This window comes from Typopeltis vanoorti, chromosome 1 (genome assembly GCF_054136105.1).
Source record: "Typopeltis vanoorti isolate ZY-2024b chromosome 1, IOZ_Tvanoo_1.0, whole genome shotgun sequence".
Classification (NCBI taxonomy): Eukaryota; Metazoa; Arthropoda; class Arachnida; order Uropygi; family Thelyphonidae; genus Typopeltis; species Typopeltis vanoorti.
The window spans coordinates 10,997,136-11,015,542 of record NC_143549.1 but is presented as its reverse complement, the minus strand read 5'-3'; the positions used below and the strand labels follow the sequence as shown (position 1 = coordinate 11,015,542).

General features: G+C 37.9%; 1 protein-coding gene across 4 annotated transcripts in view; it reads right to left on the bottom strand.

The window, feature by feature from the left end:
* The window catches only part of LOC150109786 (uncharacterized), a 1,408,745-nt gene that overhangs the window by 1,143,242 nt on the left and 247,096 nt on the right, over positions 1 to 18,407 (bottom strand). For all 4 annotated transcript variants that reach the window (XM_090396626.1, XM_090396635.1, XM_090396653.1 and 1 more), the window contains 2 exons: positions 593 to 831; positions 284 to 404 (listed from right to left, as the gene is read on the bottom strand). In XM_090396626.1, coding sequence (XP_090252752.1) covers positions 284 to 404; positions 593 to 831 — 360 coding nt within the window. The remainder of the gene's footprint in view (positions 1 to 283; positions 405 to 592; positions 832 to 18,407) is intronic.

Genomic DNA, 18,407 nt, shown 5'->3' with positions numbered 1-18,407 from the left:
TATATATATATATATATATATATATATATATATATATATATATATATATATATATATATATATATATATATATCATATAGCAGTGCTGGCTGAAGTTTCCCTTATAGTATAACCTGTCAAATTAATAATGGTAGGTCAAGAAAAGCAAATCAAAACTAATTGCCTTTCTGTTCTTAAATTTAAAAGCACTAAAATATTCATTAAAAAAATATCATTAAATAAGTTCATCACAATTTACTAATTGACAAGCTGAAACAAATCTTAAATACTTGATCATACATACTTGATTTCATAACCTGAGGTGGAGCAGTCTCAGCAATGCCACAACTATGAATACTAGAACAGATGACAGAATTGTTCAAACACTGGCATCTTTCACATTGAAGTTCTCGAATTTCACCAGGCTGTTAATCAAAGAAGAAACATTAAAGAAACATAATGTTAGGAAACAATACATCTGTAGTTGAAGTAGCAATAACAAATCTCAATTTTCATGATGATTTTGTAAGTTGTGTAAAGTCATATAAAATAGAGGACTTCATAGTGCCGTATATATTTAAACACAGATGATTAATGAGATGTTATCACTTACAGCTAAGATAGTTCCATCTTTTAGACTACATGTGCAATCCTGAGGTAAAACACATAAGTCCTCGTCTCTTGCCACATAGGGAGATATACAAGAGAGATGCCTACAACCAGCTACACACATGCTGGTTACATATTCATCCTGACAGTGTCCTCTTTGTTCCAAATGATGAAGGAATGATTGACAAGTTTGGTCACAGTGGAATGCACAGTTGTCCCATTCCTCTCCTGGGGGACAAACACCTGTAAAACAAATCACATAGGAAATATTTATATTACTAATTCTTTTGTGTTGTAAAAATGTTAATGTTATCAACATTTTCTTTTATAATAATGGAAATAACAGTGTATGTATCTATAGCGTTAAGTGACCATGTTCATGTATTACTTGAGTAAGAAACTTCAGTTCAATCCAATCTGTGAAAGAAAGAAAGAACATTATTAGGTCTTTTGTAAAGTCACATTAATTCTATAAGTTCATGATACAGGTTGCAGCATTTTCCCTGCAAAACAGCTGATAACTTACAGTTGCCTGTTAAAATTAGGTTCAGTGTTAATAAATTGAGTGCCACAAGTGTTGCAATGAGAAGCAGCAGTGTATTTGAATGGCGTTACAAAAAGCGTTTTTTTTTTCTCCTCCAAATTATATTGTGTAGGTTTGTATAATAATGCTTTTGTGTGATAGTCAATAATTATTGACTGTAATTATTGTACTGTGGTATTGTGGTTCTAAAAGTGTTTGCTTCGGTTGCTATCTTGATTAATGTGGAAGTGCTTGCAATGTTACAAAAATGGTGGCAGTGGCAGCAAAGAAGCATATGCCAGCAGTGCAGAAGATCTCAACTCAGAGATCAAGTTTCTCCCTGGGCAAGATGTGACAATTATTTCATGTATGTGTCTCAAAATGTTAAACATTTATGGAGTGTTAGACTGAATGATAAAAAGTATGTGAGAAGTTTAATGAAAGGCTAGGACATTTGGAGGATGAATGGCAAACAAGAGTGGCTGACTTACAGAGAGAGGGATAGATGAGCTGAAAGAGCAGGGGGAATGTCTGAGGAATGAGATGAGAAGTGTGAAAGATGAAATTAAGTGAATGGAAGAGATGAATGCAAGGCGAATCAGGGGAGGAGTGAGAGAGAGTTATGGGAATGAGAGAAGAGGAGAGAATAGGAACAGTAGTAGTAGAGAGGGATTGAGAGAACGTTATGGGACTGGTAGAAGAAGAGTGAATAGGAACAGTATAAGAGAGGGAGTGATAGAAGAGGAGAAAATGGGAACAGTAGAAGAGAGGGAATGAGAGAGTTGTATGAATGATAGAAGAGGTGAGAATAGGATAAGTGGAAGGAATGGAATGAGTGTCAGATATAGGAATGATAGAAGAGGAAAGAATGGAAACAGCAGGAGAGAGGGAATGCAATGGAGCACCGGGACTAGATGTAGAGTGATGTCAGGAAGGCAGGAAAATAGGGGAGCGCAGAGAGAAACTGTTACAAGAGAGAGAGAGTGAGGGATGCATGTGAGCAATCGAGGAATACGGTGGTAAGAGGTGTAATGTGTGTGGGGACTCAATGATCCGTGGTGTTCAAGACAGGATGCGTGAGGAGTGTTTGCCAGGAGGAATGATAGAAAGTGTGGCTATGGCAATTAAGAGAGGTGAAAAAAAGGAAGGGAAAGCGTGGAAGGAAGGGAAAGTGTGGTGGTGGAGTACTGCTTATGATAAGTGAAGACCTATGTTCCTCTAAGAGTGGAGGCTTTGGAAGGCTGTGACACTAATGATTTTGAAATCATATGGTGTGAGGTGGAGGTGGGCAAGACAGGATATTTAGTGGAATGTTGCTACAGACCAAGGAGTACAGAAGGTGGGGACAAGGAGATGCTGATACAGTTGAGAGTGGCAAGTGCAAGAAGAATGATTGTTATGGGAGATTTTAACTACAGAAGTATAGATTGGGGAAAGGACGATGCATGTAGCAATAAGGGAATGGATTTTCTAGAATTCATGAGGGACAAATGTCATAGGCAACATGTAACAGAGGGAACAAGAGGTTCCAGAGTTTTGGATTTGGTTACAGCATTTGAAGAGCTGATAATAACTGAGATGACATCTCTCCTTCCAGTTGGAGAGAGAGTGACCATATGGTTTTGACTTGGAAAATGAAGAGACATGCAGGAGTATCAAAAAGACGGGAACGTATGTGGAATTATAAAGCAGGTGATCATAATAGTCTTAGATGTCGACTTGGGGAAGTTTGGTGGAGGGAGGAATTGAAAGGCCAGGATATCATTAGTACTTGGGAAATTGTGAAGGAATATTTTTTATAAGCAATGGTAAGCTGTATCACACGAGTGAAGAGGAGGAGGACACAATTTTGAGTAAAGTGGATGACAAATAATCTTAAACAGGAGCAACATGCGAAAAAGAGGCTATGGAAGAAATATAAGGAGACAGGTGAAGAGAAGATGCATGAAGAATATAAGACACAGGCCAGAAGAGTGACTAGTATGGAAAGGAAGGCAAAACTGGAATATGAGAAAAGATTGGTCCTTAGATCCAAGGAAAATCCTAGGGAATTTTTTAGCTATGTGGCCAGTAGGGGAATAAATGACTGTGGAAGAATGATATTGTGGGATAAAAATGAGAATAGAATGACTGATGCAGAGGACATAGTGGAATTGTTCAATGAACACTTTATTGGAGTATTTCATCCTGGAGGAGTCAATTTGAATACTAGAGGGATAGAGCAGGTTCGAGGTTTAGAGGTGCAGGAGGAGAGTGTGTTCCATATACTGAATATGCTGGATGTTAGTAAAGCTGTGGGACTGGATAGTATTTCACCACGAGTTTTGAGAGAATGTGCTAACTAACAGTGGTCTTGACCTGGCTTTTCAATGAAAGTCTGGCTGTGGAAAAGGTGCCCATGGAATGGAAGGAAGGTAAGATAGTGCCATTGCATAAGGACAGTAGCAGACTGGAAGTGTCTAATTATAGGCCAGTTTGTGTGTCATCAGTAGTTAGTAAGATCTTGGAGAAAGTAGTGAGGGACCATATACAGCATTGGGCAGATGAGGGTAATGTTATCAGTGAGAGTCAACATGGATTTGTGAAGGGGCGCTCTTGTTTTAGCAATATGCTAGCCTTTTATGATAAAGTTACCAGAGCATTAGATGAGGGAAAGGCATATACTGCCATTTTCCTAGACTTAGAAAAGGCATTTGTCAGGGTGCCATATGATAAGCTGATATTCAAGTTGCAGCACATGAGTCTGGATGTCAGATTGGTCAACTGGATTCAGGATTGGCTGTCAAATAGGTATCAGAGAGTTGTGTATGGTGGAGCAATATCAAGGAGGCAGAAGGTTACAAGTGGGATTCCACAGGGCTCAGTACTAGGACCTATATCGTTTAACCTTTATATCAATGACATTGTCCGTAGATTGCAAGGGATATTCAGTTGTTTGTGGATGATGCAAAGCTGGGAAGGGTTATTAGTAATAGTAAAGATGTGGTAGCCCTGCAAGAGGATTTGAATGAGCTAGATAGATTGGCAAATGAATGGTGGTTTCAATTTAATGCAGCAAAATGTAAGCTCTTGAGGTTTGGGACACATCGAAGGGATGCTACATACTCTATGGGAGGAGTTAAACTGGAGGAAGTAGGAGAGACAAGAGATCTGGGTTTGATGATTGATAGAAACCTGAAATTTAGGGGACATATTGCAAAGGTAGTGAAAGTAATAACACAGAGGATTGCTGTAATAATGAGAAGGACACTGACCTGCAGAGATAAAACATTTGTCATTCTGTTGTATAAGACTCTGATTAGACCACACTTAGACTACTGTTTTCAGATCTGGTCTCTAGGATTTGAAGGGGATAAATTAATTGTGGAAAGGGTAAGAAGTTGGATAACAAAGATGGTGTTGGGACTGTACAATGTTAGTTATGAGGATTGGCTGAGGTAGTGTGGACTGCAGAGTTTGGTGGATAGAAGGAGGGGTGATATGATTGAAACTTTTAAAGTGTTGAGAGGTGGTTGACACTGGGGAGTTCTTTCGCTTGGTTGAACAGCAGGAAGGAGTCATGACAAGGGGCCATCCCTGGAAGTTATGAAAGGAAACTGTGAGAAAGAGGGTGAAGAGTGGTTTCTTTGCATGGAGCGTGGTTGAACTATGGAATGCACTGCCTGATGGAGTGGTGAGAGCGAGAATGGTCAATGCATTTAAGAAGTGGTATGATAGACTTTGTGTTTCCTAGGAGGGACCTCCCTCAATGAGTCTTGATAGACTTGTGTTTCTTAGGAAGGACCTCCCACGATGAGTCTTTTGACTCCATGGAGGCCTGAATAATAATAATAATAATTCCAAAATTGAGAACGGTGTTACCAGGAATAATCAGGAAATGAACAGGCGTGCTCGCAGTGGTAAATAAGAGAAGAGAAGTAATGTGGAAGAGTTTAGGCAAGAGTTAATGAAAATGAAGAGTCAAGTTAAATGTGTGGAGTAGGAAATTCAACGTTTAAAGAAGAGCTTAGCTGGTCTAAATGAGAAGGCAATTATTAATAATAAGAAGAAGCAAATATCTAAAGATGATAGGATTGCTTTACATGGTGACTCAATAAGTGATAAAAGATAAAGGGCACAAGATATATTTTACAGGTGGTATAATAAAACAAATATCAGAATCTTTGTATGGAAGGAAGGAATGGGAGTCAGAATTTGTGGTAGTGGTTGCCACAAATGACTTACGTAGTGAGACAAAGAATGTGGAAAGAAATTTGAAGAAGTTGGCAGGAAGTGAAGAAGAATAATAGTGTCATTGGGAAAGTGGTTAGGTTTTGCCCAGATATGACAAGAATGAACTGAGAAGGAGAGCAAAGATACTGAATTGTATCAGGCAGAGTGTATTCAATTTGTGAATGTATGGAATGAATTCAAAGGAAAGTTAGAATGGTTCAAAACTAATGGAATGCATTTGAATGGGTTTAGTGTTGGTCATTTGAAGCAATTGTTGTTTACTAGAGTGCACAGGGTTCATATGAAATTAGTACCACTAAGAGTAAGAGGTTGAGAAGCAGGTTGTGGAGAATGGGAAGAGGATGGATACAAAGGTGAGGAAGTGATTATAGCAGAACAAATTGATGCAGTGCAAAATGGTGGGGATCATAAGAATATAAATGAAAATCAGGGCTAGGATCAGGGAAACAGACATAGTCAATGAATAGAGAAGTATCAGAAATAACAGGCCTGAGTTTGTAGCATTGCTTGAATCAGTATGATCAAAGATAATTGGCATAAATTAAAGATGCCAATAAATTCTATTCTTGGTTTCATCCTTTATCCAAGTGTAAGCAGTGAAGTAACTTCATGACTGGGCTACGTGTATATAGTGGCTAATGACTTCACATCAATTGCCTTAGTATTCCATAATGCAATGCACATATCCTTACAGACATGTATAATGCTATGCATTATGGGAAAGGCCACTGCTCACACTACTTTTGACCTTTATTGAGATCTCATCAGAGCCAGACTGAGAAGTGATACCAAGGTTGAAGTAATGCAGAAGTCATATTTCCATATACAAGTAGTCAAAAGTTGTCATTACTTATTACTAAAATACTCTGGATTAGAGGTAGATGTTGAAAGTTTTTCACTTGGTTATATTATAAATTAGCCTCTAAGTAGCCCAGTCGTGAAGTTACTTCATTGCAAACTTTATTTGCTTACACTTGGATAAAGGATGAAACCAAGAATAGAATTTCTTGATATCTTTAATTTACAGTATAACCAAGTGAAAAAACTTTCAACAAAATTGGTATAAGTGAAACTTCTTTGACTGAGAATGATATACTATCAGGACTTGAAATGATAGGATACAGAATTTTCCAAAAGGACAGGAAGATGAAGAGAGGGGGAGTATTGTTAATGGTAGCAGAGGGATTGTGACCTTCAAGAGGTGAAGTAATAAATAGTTGTATGTGTGAATACTTTGAAGCCGTTTGGTGTAAAGTTAGATCAATAGAGTAGCATATCTAATAGAATGCTGTTATAAGTCAGGAAATGTGAAGAGTATTGATTGTGAAATGTTTAGACAAATTGGTTGGGCAGTAAAAGGAAGATTTTAATTATAGGAATATGGATTGGAAAGAAGAGATAGTAAGTAACAAGGAGAGTGAATTTTTTGAGTTTATGTGGGATAACTATCTAAAGCAGCATGTGGTGGAAGCAACACTAGGTTTACTGGTGTTTGATTTGGTGATATTCTTATGTGATGTAGTTATGAATGAGGTATCAACACTGCCACATGTTGGTGAAAGTGATCATGAGGAATTGCTGGCCTGGTTGGCTGAGTGGTTAGTGCATCTGCTCTCCAGCTAAAAGGCTGCAGGTTCAAATCCTGTTCTGGGCATGGATGTTTATGATTATCTGTGAAAATACTAGTGGTGGTGGTGGGAAGTAGATGGTGCTGGTATAGGTTATGATGTTAGTTGCAGTTCACTGTAGTTGGTGAATGGAGGGTGGAGACAGAGAGAGAGAGAGAGAGAGAGAGATGCAGTAGGTGCCCTCCCTCGATGAGTCTTTGAACTCCCTGGAGGTGTCACATAATAATAATAATTATTATTATAAGAAGCTTCATAGTCAACTAGCATCAATACATTAGGTTGATGAATTGTGTTGAAAAGATGTTGATAGTGTATGGGAAGTGATAAGGCAGTATCTAACACAAGCAATGCATAACTGCATAAATAGAGTAGGAGTGAAATGGATGAATGGTGAAATCAAGCAAGTAGTGTTACAAAAGAAGTTATGGAGGAAGTACAAGACAGTCTGCAATGAACAGATGCATGAAGAATATAAAGCACAGGTCAGAAAAGTGGCAACCATGGTTTAAAAAAAAGAAAAAGTAAAAAGTAGAATATGAGAAGAGATTAGCACAGCTCAAAGCTAATCCAAGGGAATTTTTCCTGGTATTTGGCAAGCAAGAGGAAAAATAATTATGGCAGATTGATTCTGGTGAATAGTTATAATAGCAGAGTAACCACAACAAATGATATAATTATTATTATTATTATTACTATTTAGGCCTCCTCCAAGGAGTCAAAAGACTCATCGCAGGAGGTCCTTCCTAGGAAACAAAAGCCTATCAAGACTCATCGTGGGAGGTCCCTCCTAGGAAACACAAAGTTCATCATACCACTCCTTAAACTCATTGACTGTTCTCACTCTCATCACTAAGGCGTTAATAAATTTAGTTTAATTCTTTATTTAGTTTAATCCTTTATCCAAGTGTGAGCAAACAAAGTTTGTGCCTGAAAGTATCTTCAAGACTGGGGTAAGGTGGTACAACACCAGGGCAACTCGTTGCAAAGGTGGAGCAAGCTACCAACAATCCTGTCAGTATCTCCTATAATGCAAAACACATCTCCTTGCGGATATGTCTAATGTTATGCATTAAGGGAAGGGCCACTACCCAGACTAGTTTCGACCTTTATTGAGGTCTCTTCAGTGGGAGCCAGGCCCAAGCTGAGATACCAGGCAGAAGCATTCGCAGGTCATCTCTACCTATAGGAGTTGCCAAATGGTGTGCCACCCTTTTTTAATAAATTACTCTGGATTTAGAGAAAGATGTTGAAAGTTTATTTTTCACTTGGTTAGAGTATAATAAATTTAGTTTAATCCTTTATCCAAGTGTGAGCAAACAAAGTTTGCGCCTGAAAGTATCTTCAAGACTGGGGTAAGGTGGTACAACACCAGGCAAACTCGTTGCAAATGTGGAGCAAGCTACCAACAATCCTGTCTCAGTATCTCCTATAATGCAAAACACATCTCCTTGCAGATATGTCTAATGTTACGCATTAAGGGAAGGGCCACTACCCAGACTAGTTTCAACCTTTATTGAGGTCTCTTCAGTTGTACCACCTTACCCCAGTCTTGAAGATACTTTCAGGCGCAAACTTTGTTTGCTCACACTTGGATAAAGGATTAAACTAAATTTATTATACTCTAACCAAGTGAAAAATAAACTTTCAACATCACTAAGGCTGTTGGAATGGATAACATATATACATACATAGTTTATTCACAATATGATACAATGTGAAAAGGGAAAAGAGATTTATATTAAAAATTAAATATTGCAAATTGTGGTCTTCCAAGCCTCTCTATCTTGAGCTAACTGGTAGATATCAGATGGACAGTTCAGCCTACTGATGGTTTCACATATGTATTGCCAAAATTGTTTGCATGGTCTTCCTCTACTGAGCTTGCCATCTTCTGGTTTGTAGGATGAGGGATTCCAAAAAGGGAAAGACTTCAGGATGTCTGAGTTGATGCCCACGCCATCTGAGTAGTAGTTTTTTGACTATAGTGACAAATGGTTCTTGTTTAGCCATATTTAGCACAGCAGAGTTAGTGATGCAGTCCGTCCAGGTGTATCCAAGGATCAGTCTGAGACATGTAGTTCCAAAGGAGTTAATTAGATCTGTAGTTTTTTTGGGTGTTTATTGTCCAGGTTTGAGAACTATTCAAGAAGATGGATCTACTGGTTGCATGGTATAGTCTTAATTTTGTCTTTAATGAACTAATGATGATTTCCAGATGGGGCGGAGTTTGTTATGGAAGCCTAGAGCCAGCTGTTTACATTTTCTGATATCATTTTCTGTATTGCTGATGTACGATCCAAGGTATCAAAAGTCCTTTACTCTTTCTAAGGGTTTATTGTTGATATGAAGTATAAAGTTTTCACAACCTATTGAGAATGCTTTGGACTTTTGGATGTTGATCTGCAGACCAATAAGTTTAGCCTGTGCCTCTAGTAGACTAAGATGTTTTTGAGAAGGATGACATATCACCACGTATTTTTAAAGAATGAGTCTTGCAGTGGGTAAGGTTCCTAAAGTTTCCAATTATAGACTGGTCTGTATATCTGCAATTGTGATCAAAGGGTAGGAAAAATTGGTTAGAAATAGAATACAGAATTGGAATAATGAACTTATGATGGTCGGCATGTTTTTTGAAGGGAGAATCACATATAGTGGCATTCTTGGACTTTGCAAAAGTAATTGATAGATTACCACATGATAAGTTGGTGTATAAGCTGCAGAGGATAGGAATAGATAATTTATTGGCTAGATGGATCAGGGATTAGCTCTCTAAACGATACCTGCAAGTTGTGTATGATGGAGCTGTGGCTTAGAAAAGGAAGGTGACCAATGGCATGCTTTGGGGGTCTATTCATGGGTCTCTACTGTTTAACTTGTTTGTTAATGATATTTTATGTGGATTAACTGCAGATCTTCAACTGTTTGGAGATTCTACCTAACTTCGTATCTTACGAAGTTAGGTAAAATTATCAGGAGTAGTAATGATTTTAATTCTCTGTGGGAAGATTTGAATAGACTTTTAGCTTAGGCAAATGTAGTTGCAATTTTTAATGTTAATAAACGCAAGGAATTACATTTTGGGATACATAAATATAAGGCTAACTACTGTATTGGTGGAGTTGTGCTTCAGGAAGTGGATAAGATTTGGGATGTTGGAGTGATGGTGGACAATAGACTGAAATTCTGAGGGCACATCGCATATGATGTAAAGACTGCACATCGTATTATTGCTATAATAAAAAGTACATTGACATGTAGGAATAAGGAGGAGGTGGTGCATCTGTATGAGGCATTGGTCAGACCACATATGGACTGTTCTTCTCAGATTTGGTTACCTAGTTTTCATTGTGATGTTGAAACACTAGAGAGGGTTCAAAGACAAATAACCAAAGTGATATCAGAATTCTGGAGTGTAGGTTATAAATAGCATTTGAAGAATGTGGACTGCAGAGGTTGGTAGACAGGAGGAAAAGAGAAGATATGATAGAGACAGAGGCCTTCCAGTTAGTTAAGGGATTAATCTATCAGATTAATACAGAAGAAATTATAAAAAGAGTGGATGTTAAGATGAGAAGAATGAGAGGTCATCTCTGGAAGTTGATGTGTTGAAGAATACAGTGAACTTTTTATGTGGAGAGTTGTGAGTGGAATGCATTGACTGAGTGCATTGTGATTATAGATACTGTAAATAACTTCAAAGCAAACTATGAGAGACATGTTGCTGGTTGAGTGGGCCTCCCATGATGGGTCTGCTGACTGAATGGAGGTTACTAAATAATAATAATAATTCCTCAACAAGCACAACAGGGCATATTACAAGAATGTAAAGCTGATGAAACACTATCAAAACTTATGTAAAACTATTTGTACACTGAAATGAGAAAATATATTTTTAACATAATATATCACCTGTAACAGTGGGGTCAGAAGAATAACATGAACACAGGTCAGAAGAATAGCATGAATGCAACCTTCAGAGGAAAAAAAAAAAAATTGGGTTTGATTCTCATCATGGAGTGAGAAGGCATTATAAGAGATTTTCAAATGAAGATGACTCTCATATAGAGGTAGGAGGGTTGTTTTTTTTTCTGAAGTTCAGATTATTTCTTTTGCAAAATAGGAAAGCCAGATAGAAAACACAGAAATATTAGACAAAATTACTTGGAAAGGATGAGCAGAGTGTTGGAGGATTATAATGAGTCTCAGAATTCCATAGAGGTTTCATATACTAATAATGCTACAATTGTTATATCTGAGAGAACAGTTGTCTGAGATCATTCAAATTAAAATCTGCAAATTACGATATACTTCAAAATCTGCAAATTATGATATACTTCATTGCTCATTCTTTGGGATAGTTACATACAAGAGGAAGATATAGAAATGTTCCCACTTTTGGGAGAATTTTTGATTATTGCTGATGTCAACAAGAAAATCATAATCAACATAATAAGTAAACATTTAAGGGCATTAGCTGAAAACTTTAATAATTATTTCCCTGAAAATAAGGATCCTCATAAAGGTAACCTCTGGATTAATAATTCCTTTAGATATAAAATCATGCACACTTGATCCTCGTGAAAAAGAAAAGCTGATTAAGTTGTCTTCTGATGTCACTCTGGTGTCCAGACATAAAATGCAATCATTCTCAATTTTGAATATCACTCGAAAAAGAATATCCATCTCTGAGTTATAAACCTATCAAATCGTTGGTAGTTTTTTAGACTTCCTATTTTTGTGAAAAGACTCTTTCAGCCATGTCAGTAACAAAAACCAAGAAACAATGCTCCAGTCATGTATATACCTCTAAGCAGCAGCAGATGTCGCACTAGCTAAAAATTGTAATTTTATAACATCGGATTTAATAAATAAAATACTATATACAATGGTTTATGTTTCTGTCTTAGCCATACACGAAATATTTCTCCTATTTTCCCCAGCCCACAGGTGTATAAAGATTGAAGAACGCTGCACTAAACATCGAATATCACTCTACATATTACTGATTTCAATTTTCATTTTCAATAACTGTTTCATCAAATCTTGCATTCCAATGATTTCATTCTCTGTCACTCCTGCAGTCTTGCTACCTCTCATTATGCCGCACCTTACTTTTGTTTTTTCATTCATACTTTCTTTCTTTGCCTTATCACTATCTTTCACTTCTGCATTTTTATATTCTTTTACTCTCTCAGTTTCACTAACTTTCATTTCATTTCCATTTCTTTCATTTATGCATTTTTTATCTTTTATTATTATTAAACAAGACCTCATGAAGTCAAAGACTCATCTAGGAGGTCCTTTTATCTTACACACACATCTCATCATACCATGTCTTAAACACATTCAAACTACTTGCAGACACCACGCTCTCAGGCAAGGCATTCCAATCACTCACAACTCTGCACGAAAAAAACCTGCCTCTCACTCCCTTACTCACACCCTCCTTATACAGTTTCCAGGGATGACCTCTAGTTCTCCCCTGATCTCCCACTATTCTCTGTAGAACTTCTCCACCATTGATCCTATAACAACCCCTTACCAACTTGTAGGTCTCTATCATATCTCCCCTCTTCCTTCTCTCCACGAGACTCTGCAAATTACATCTTTTCAATCTTTCCTCATACTCAACATTCCAGAGGTTAGAAACTACCTTAGTCAGTCGCCTTTGGACCCTTTCCAACATCTCTTCATCCTTCTGAAAACCCGGTGACCAAATCTGGGCACAATAGTCCAAGTGTGGCCTAATCAAAGCCTTATACATTGGAACAAGTATCTCCCTACTTCTACATGTCAGTGTCCTCCGCATCATTCCCAGAAGTCTTTGTGTTGTCTTCACAATTTTGGCGATGTGTCCCCTAAATTTTAGATCCTTATCCACTATCACCCCCAGATCTCTTATTTCCTCTACTTCCAACAATATATTCTCACCAAGCATAAATTCTGCATCCCATCTTTGTTTTCCAAATTTTAAAACCTTACATTTTGCAACATTGAACTCACATCCCCATTTGCTTGCCCAATCACTCAATTATTCAAGTCTTCTTGCAAGGCCACAACATCTTCACTACTCTTTATGGTTCGTCCCAACTTTGCATCATCTGCAAACAACTGAATATCTCCATCCAAATCTTCACCAATATCATTAATATATAAGTTAAATAGTAATGGCCCTAAAACAGACCCCTGAGGCACTCCACTAGTGACTTTCCTTTTCCTGGATATTGCACCCCCATACACAACTTATTGATACCTATCAGATAGCCAGCCTCCAATCCAATGCACTAATCTAATATCCTACCCCATCTTCTCTAGTTTGACTGTCAACTTATCATGAGGTACTCTATCAAAAGCTTTTGCAAAATCCAAGTATATTACTGTGTATCCTTCTCCTCTGTCCAAGGAAGCAGTCACTTTATTGTAATAAGTAAGTAGATTACTAAAACATGACCTCCCTTTAGCAAATCCATGCTGTCCATCAAAGATTATACCATTGTTGTCAACCCAACTCTGGATCCTAGTTCTCACAAGCTTCTCCAACAACTTAACCACAACACCTGACACACAGATAGGCCTATAGTTTGATGCTTGAGTTTGATCACCTCCTTTATGAAGTGGCACAATCTTGCCCTCCTTCCACTCTTTAGGAACTTGACCAAGTGCAGGACTCGTATTAAAAAAATATGTCAAGGCAGGTGACAACTCTCTGGCACACTCCTTCAGAATACGTGGTGATATATTATCAAGTCCCACAGCCTTATTTACATCTAGTTTACTCAACTCCCCAAACACCTCTCGCTCACTTACAGTCAGTCTCTCCTCCCCATCATCAACTGCTCTTAATCTCTCCATGAAGTCACATTCACAAGATTGAAAGATCTTTATGAATTGCTCATTAAGTATCTCCACAACACATTCTGCAACAGCTGTCTTTATACCATTTCTTCCAATCAATGTCATCCTTCCATAATCATTCTTTCTTTTGCTGGCTACATATCGAAAGAACTCCCTAGGATTCTTTTTGGCTTCATTAGCTAACTGCTGTTCATACCTCTCTTTAGCTACTCTCACCAACCAAGTCACTCTCCTTGCCTGGTCTTTGTAGAACTCATGAAATTGGTTACTTCCACTTCTCTTATGCTGTCTCCACAATGCCTTTTTTTTCTGTATTGCATGCTTAATCTCTTTATTCATCCATCTCACACCTACCTTATTTAACCTTCTCACCCGTGGTATACATTTAGACATTGCATCTACTAAATAGTTTTTGAAAATCCCCCAAGCTGCATTGATCTCTTTTCCAGCTAACTCCTCATTCCATGCTACATCTGCAAGCTGTCTCCTGAGCTCTTCATAATCACCCAACTTGAAGTTCCACATATACCCTTTTTTCACAGGGGTCCTTGCACTGCTGGCAACCACCCAGGTAATCACCTCATGGTCACTTTCACCAATTGGTGGATGATTTGACACCTCATTTATAAGGGTCTTGGATTTGGTCATCTCATCGGAGGATGTAATTATAAATGAGGTGTCAAATGAGGTGTAGTTATCCCTCAAAATCTCAAGAAACTCATTTTCTTTACTTCCAGTCGCTATCTCTTCATTCCAGTCTATATTGCCATAATTAAAATCACCCATAATGATCACCCTTTTCTTATTTGCTTGGCTTATTTGACTATACATTTCACTATCACCACCATCCACATTACCAGGTCTATAACAACATCCCACCAAGTATTTGATTCTATTCACCTCTATCTCACACCATACTGCCTCAAAACCACTGGCCCTATTTCCCTCTTGCATCTCTACCTTGTATGGACATAACTCTTTCTCTATCATCAATAGCACTCCCCCTCCCTTTTTATCCCTTCTATCCTCACGAAACACATCATACCTTTCCATCTCTATTCCTGTCAGGATGTCGTCCTCATCTAACCATGTCTCACTTATTCCAACAATCTCTGGGTACACAGACACAATTAGTGCAACCATTTCATCCGCCTTATTTCTTATGCTTCTAGCATTGGTATACAAACACAACAACTCGTTTCTGGATCTACAGCTAGTTCCACTGATATCATTCACTCGATGTGCTCTCTCCATGCTGGACTGGGGCCATTTCTCTTTCTGCCTCTTCATTTTAGAACCCTTTGCAACAACATCTGTTTCCTCTTGATCCCTGGTCATCCCATTACTTTCCTGCCTACACATGCTCTCACCTCCTCTTGGAGCATCCACCTTTCTCACGCTGTGTATCCCTGTCCACTCTGGGCCTCCCCGTTTCCCTGCTCCTCTTGCACACCCATTCTCTCATTTTCTATACTCATACCACTCACCTCTCCATTCATTTCCACTTCTTCAATCTCTCCTGTCTTACTCTCCTGCTCTTCCACATCACTCCCCTCTCGATCTGATTCATTTTCTCTATTCACTTCTCTACCTTCCAGCAGCAGTCTCTCCAAGCGACTCACACCATAACCACTCAAATGCAGTCCATTGCTCCCATACAGCTCACTTCGTCCCTCAAACTCATTCCATACATTAACAAACTGTACTCCCATCTCCTCACACATTTCAGCCAGAATACCATTCATAATCCTTGCTCTCCGCCTCATTTCACCACAATCATACCTAGGCAACACACTGACCACCCTTCCTGTCACACTATTCTCTTTTATCTTTCCAAGCAGTCTCTTGACATTCATTTTGACATGCTCTTTGTTCTCTCTCAAATCATTTGTACCAATTAATACAATTAACTCTTTTGCTCGCTCCCGCCTCATATCCAATACATCAATCACTCTACTTATTTTACCGCCTGGAAAACATACCTTGTGCATTTTATCCTCTAGCACACCTTTAATAATGGAGTCGCCATACAACGCCACTCGCTCATCTTTCGTTAACTCTTTCATGCCATCATGATTTATTTTAATAGTTTTGACCTGAATTCTCTTAATTTCATTCCACATCCATTTCATTTCTTGCCTCATCCAATCTAATTCACTTTCCGAACCTTGCGACACATTCTCTCTATCATTAAATCTTTCTAACTTTCTAACTCTCAACCCCCTCTTCTCACATTCCCTCTCATTCATCCTTCTTTGTTTCTGTACTTTCGGTCCAACATACATCCAACTTTCAGTATCATTCTTCTCACTTCACTCTCATTTATCTTTCTTTGTTTCCGTACTTTCGGACTAACATGCGTCCAACTTTCGCTATCATTCTTCTCACTTTTACTGTCATTCATCTTTCTTTGTTTCAGTGCTTTCGGTCCAACATGCGTCGAACTTTCGCCATCATTTATTCTTTCGATTTTTTTTACTTGCGATTTCTGCATTATGCAAGTTCTACTTTCATTCATTCTCTCAATTTCGTTTCTTTCCACCTCACTTTCGTCCCTTTTAACATCCGTTACGGTTGTCAAATCGCTCTTTTTCTTTTTTCCTGATTTTTTAACATTTATTATCTTCTCTTTCTCACCATCCTTTTCTTTCAAACATGCAATCGCGACACAATCGGTACTAGCACTTTCTGTCATCAATTTCATATTCGCATTCATTAGTTCTTCGTTCAGGTCACACTTCGCACACACCCTTCTTCCATCTGCACTAAACATCCACAAATCATTTATGTAATCGAAGGAATACATATAACAGACCTCACACTTAACGAAACGACTGAAATCTACATTCAAATCATGGAATGACAATGCCGCCGCCATTTTTTTTTTTTTTTTCTCTCTGCCGGTTACTAGGTCTAATAATAACGATTTCGTAATTTAGTTTAGACAAGAAAAAAACCCACACTAATAATACCGGTAGCGTACAACGTTTACAGCCGCTCTTACTCAAACAATTATGCATATATACTTAATTATTCCTAGTAAAAACTTATCTGAATCAGGAGCTCTTCAAAACACGTCCGCAGCACTTGGCCCACTAGCGCCCCCAATTTTCAATCTGTTTCGGTCTAATAATATATCATACTTCTTACAAATCCAATATCCATCATCTTAATAACTTACTTATGATTAACTAAATTCTTCTTGCTATATACTTGAGTAATTAATTATGCACTCACTCAAAGTTCACTTATATAGTGAATTTATCTTTCAACATAAGATTGGTATTAAACCTGGTATTAAACAAAGGGTTTTTACTATCTCTTGGTTTTTGCCTTGTCTCTAATGAGAACCAACAGTTTGAAACTATTATCAGGCCGATGAAACCTTAAGCATTAATAAGAGGTGAACATGTGGAATTCTGGGCACAGTCTGTTTCTTAAGTAGTGCAAACCAAGGTAACTCTAATACTAAAGGTTACATTCACATAAGTGTTCTGGTACAATGTTGTTATTAGGCTAGATTGAGGGCATGCAGCCTGCAAAATTTAGTGGAGAGAAGACAAAGGGGGTGGGGAGGTGGATAGTGTGATTGAGATATTTAAGCTGTGAACAAGGACAATCCCTGGAGTTTGCAAAAGAAAAAAGGTGCAAGTAGTAATAGGAGCATGGAATACATACATTGCCTGAGAAAATGATGAAAGTTAAACAGTGGATAAATTTAAGGAGTGGTACAACAGTTAGTGTTGAGCAGCACCGACTTCTCATGATGAGTTTTATGACTCTGCAGAGGTCAAGAAAGTAATAATAATTAAATAATACATTGGTATCTGAACCTTTCATTGAAACAGTTAATATGAAGTCTCTTAAACCTTGATAATGTTATAGTATTGTAGTAACCAGTAATCCTGAGGAACCTTCTTTAGAGTTGTACGATGAGTGGATATATTTTTCTCTTTTTTTATTTATTTTATATTAAAATTAGAAATCAACCACATGCAAGAGCACATCATGCCTACTGTGCAAAGCAAAGATGGCAGCAACAAAGGCCAATGATGGAGGAGCACCTTGTCTTTCCAGCATAACACTGTTGAATGCCGACAAACTTAACGATAACATAAAGCTGCAGCTGCAAAATTGATGTTACCAATAAAAAAAAAGGGGTTATTCATTTCTGTTGCCACTGGCTACATACTTCCTGTGCAAAAATAGATGAATTGGCACACAAGCTATTTATAAATCTCAACCAGTTCTTCTTCTGTTCACTGTCCTCCCTTCTGTAAAATAGCTTCTGAACTTAGATAAATGAGTCAAAAACCTCGAATAGTACCTTAACATTATGAACGAAACTTTCTCCTTCAGAATCCGAATGCTGGAAGCTAAGCTCGAACTACTTGACAATTGGTGCTGCAATGCAAGTGTGCCCTTGCTGGTGAATGAACTCTATGACATAATCACATCAACACTACACAACTCAATCAAAGCCAAAACCAAGAAATTCAATGTCAATATTTTGAACTTTCCAATGGAAAGTAGCAAATCACTCAAAGATGACATCAGCAAATTAGCAGGAGTGCAACTTT